The sequence below is a fragment of the Penicillium antarcticum genome (assembly GCF_028974205.1).
Source record: "Penicillium antarcticum strain IBT 31339 chromosome Unknown utg000001l_segment0_segment0, whole genome shotgun sequence".
NCBI classification, from domain to species: domain Eukaryota; kingdom Fungi; phylum Ascomycota; class Eurotiomycetes; order Eurotiales; family Aspergillaceae; genus Penicillium; species Penicillium antarcticum.
The window spans coordinates 708,825-709,833 of NW_026695299.1; the positions used below are offsets into that span (position 1 = coordinate 708,825).

General features: G+C 41.6%; 1 protein-coding gene across 1 annotated transcript; it reads left to right on the plus strand.

Moving 5' to 3' along the window:
- Positions 1–667: 667 nt before the first annotated feature.
- Positions 668–1,009, plus strand: N7508_000274 (uncharacterized protein; the record flags this gene model as incomplete). The annotated part of the gene is made up of 2 exons (XM_058458359.1): positions 668–713; positions 780–1,009. The coding sequence occupies 2 exons, from the start codon at positions 668–670 to the stop codon at positions 1,007–1,009; spliced, it is 276 nt and encodes a 91-aa protein (XP_058324581.1).

The window sequence follows — 1,009 nt, forward strand, 5'->3', positions numbered from 1 at the left end:
CTGATCCAAAGACAATTGGATGCATCCAAAGAGGAAGGAAAGATTTTACAGGTAAGACTGCCAATGTTGGAAAATATGTTGTAGCTTCCTCTGACAGAAGCTAGAAAATTTTGCTAGTTGGAGGGTATTCGCAGTCACCCACTTTAAGACAATTCTTAAGCAAAGAATTTCGAAAGATTCAATTTTTATATCAATCAGATTGGTACTCTCAGCCGTGAAGACAAAAAAAGTTTGTCGTCTAACTTGTCTATTGCAGGGAGGCGGAGACTCTTGTTTCGCGGGGAGCAGTATATCGCGCAATTGACAAAAGCAACGGACCTTCTCGTCGAATCATGGCAAATATTGGGATTCTCTAGATTGAACAATGTGATAGCAAGCACCCTGGCCATAGAGATGCCTCAACAGATGTCAAAAGACACCCAAAAGACAAGAAATTTTATGTTCCTAACTGTGTCAATTGGGTCATCAAAAAGGTAAAATTTCAGCTCTTTTGCTTGCCTTTCACTTTCTCATACTGTCATTGAAGAAATCCGGACATACACTCAATTTGGTAATTAGGGACAAGAAGTTGCTTTCGACGATTACTTCAGCGAAACGCTGTATCAGCAATTCGCGGAAAACGAAGATTGGGAGTTTTCGCAGCGCCTGTATTACTCAGACACTGAGAATGTTCAAGACCACTATCAACTCACTCATTCTTATAATCAAGGTGAGTAAGATATCAATATATCGTGTGCACTGGTTTCGTTGCATTATCGTTAATACTAGTATCCATTCAGGATGCGAGAGCGCTGGGATGCTCAGTGTGGACCTAACCAAGTTGAAAGAGGAGTGTCTTGTTCCACTTCAAGGAAATCAGGGTAATGAGTACTATGAGATTTGGTATGATGTACGCATGGAATTACATGGCCGGAATCTCAAAGTTTCTCTCGTCTATCCGCCAGGCAAAGAGACGCAAAGCTCTCTCGAGATTTGCATTGCAGCATCATTTATCCCCGGCACGGAATGA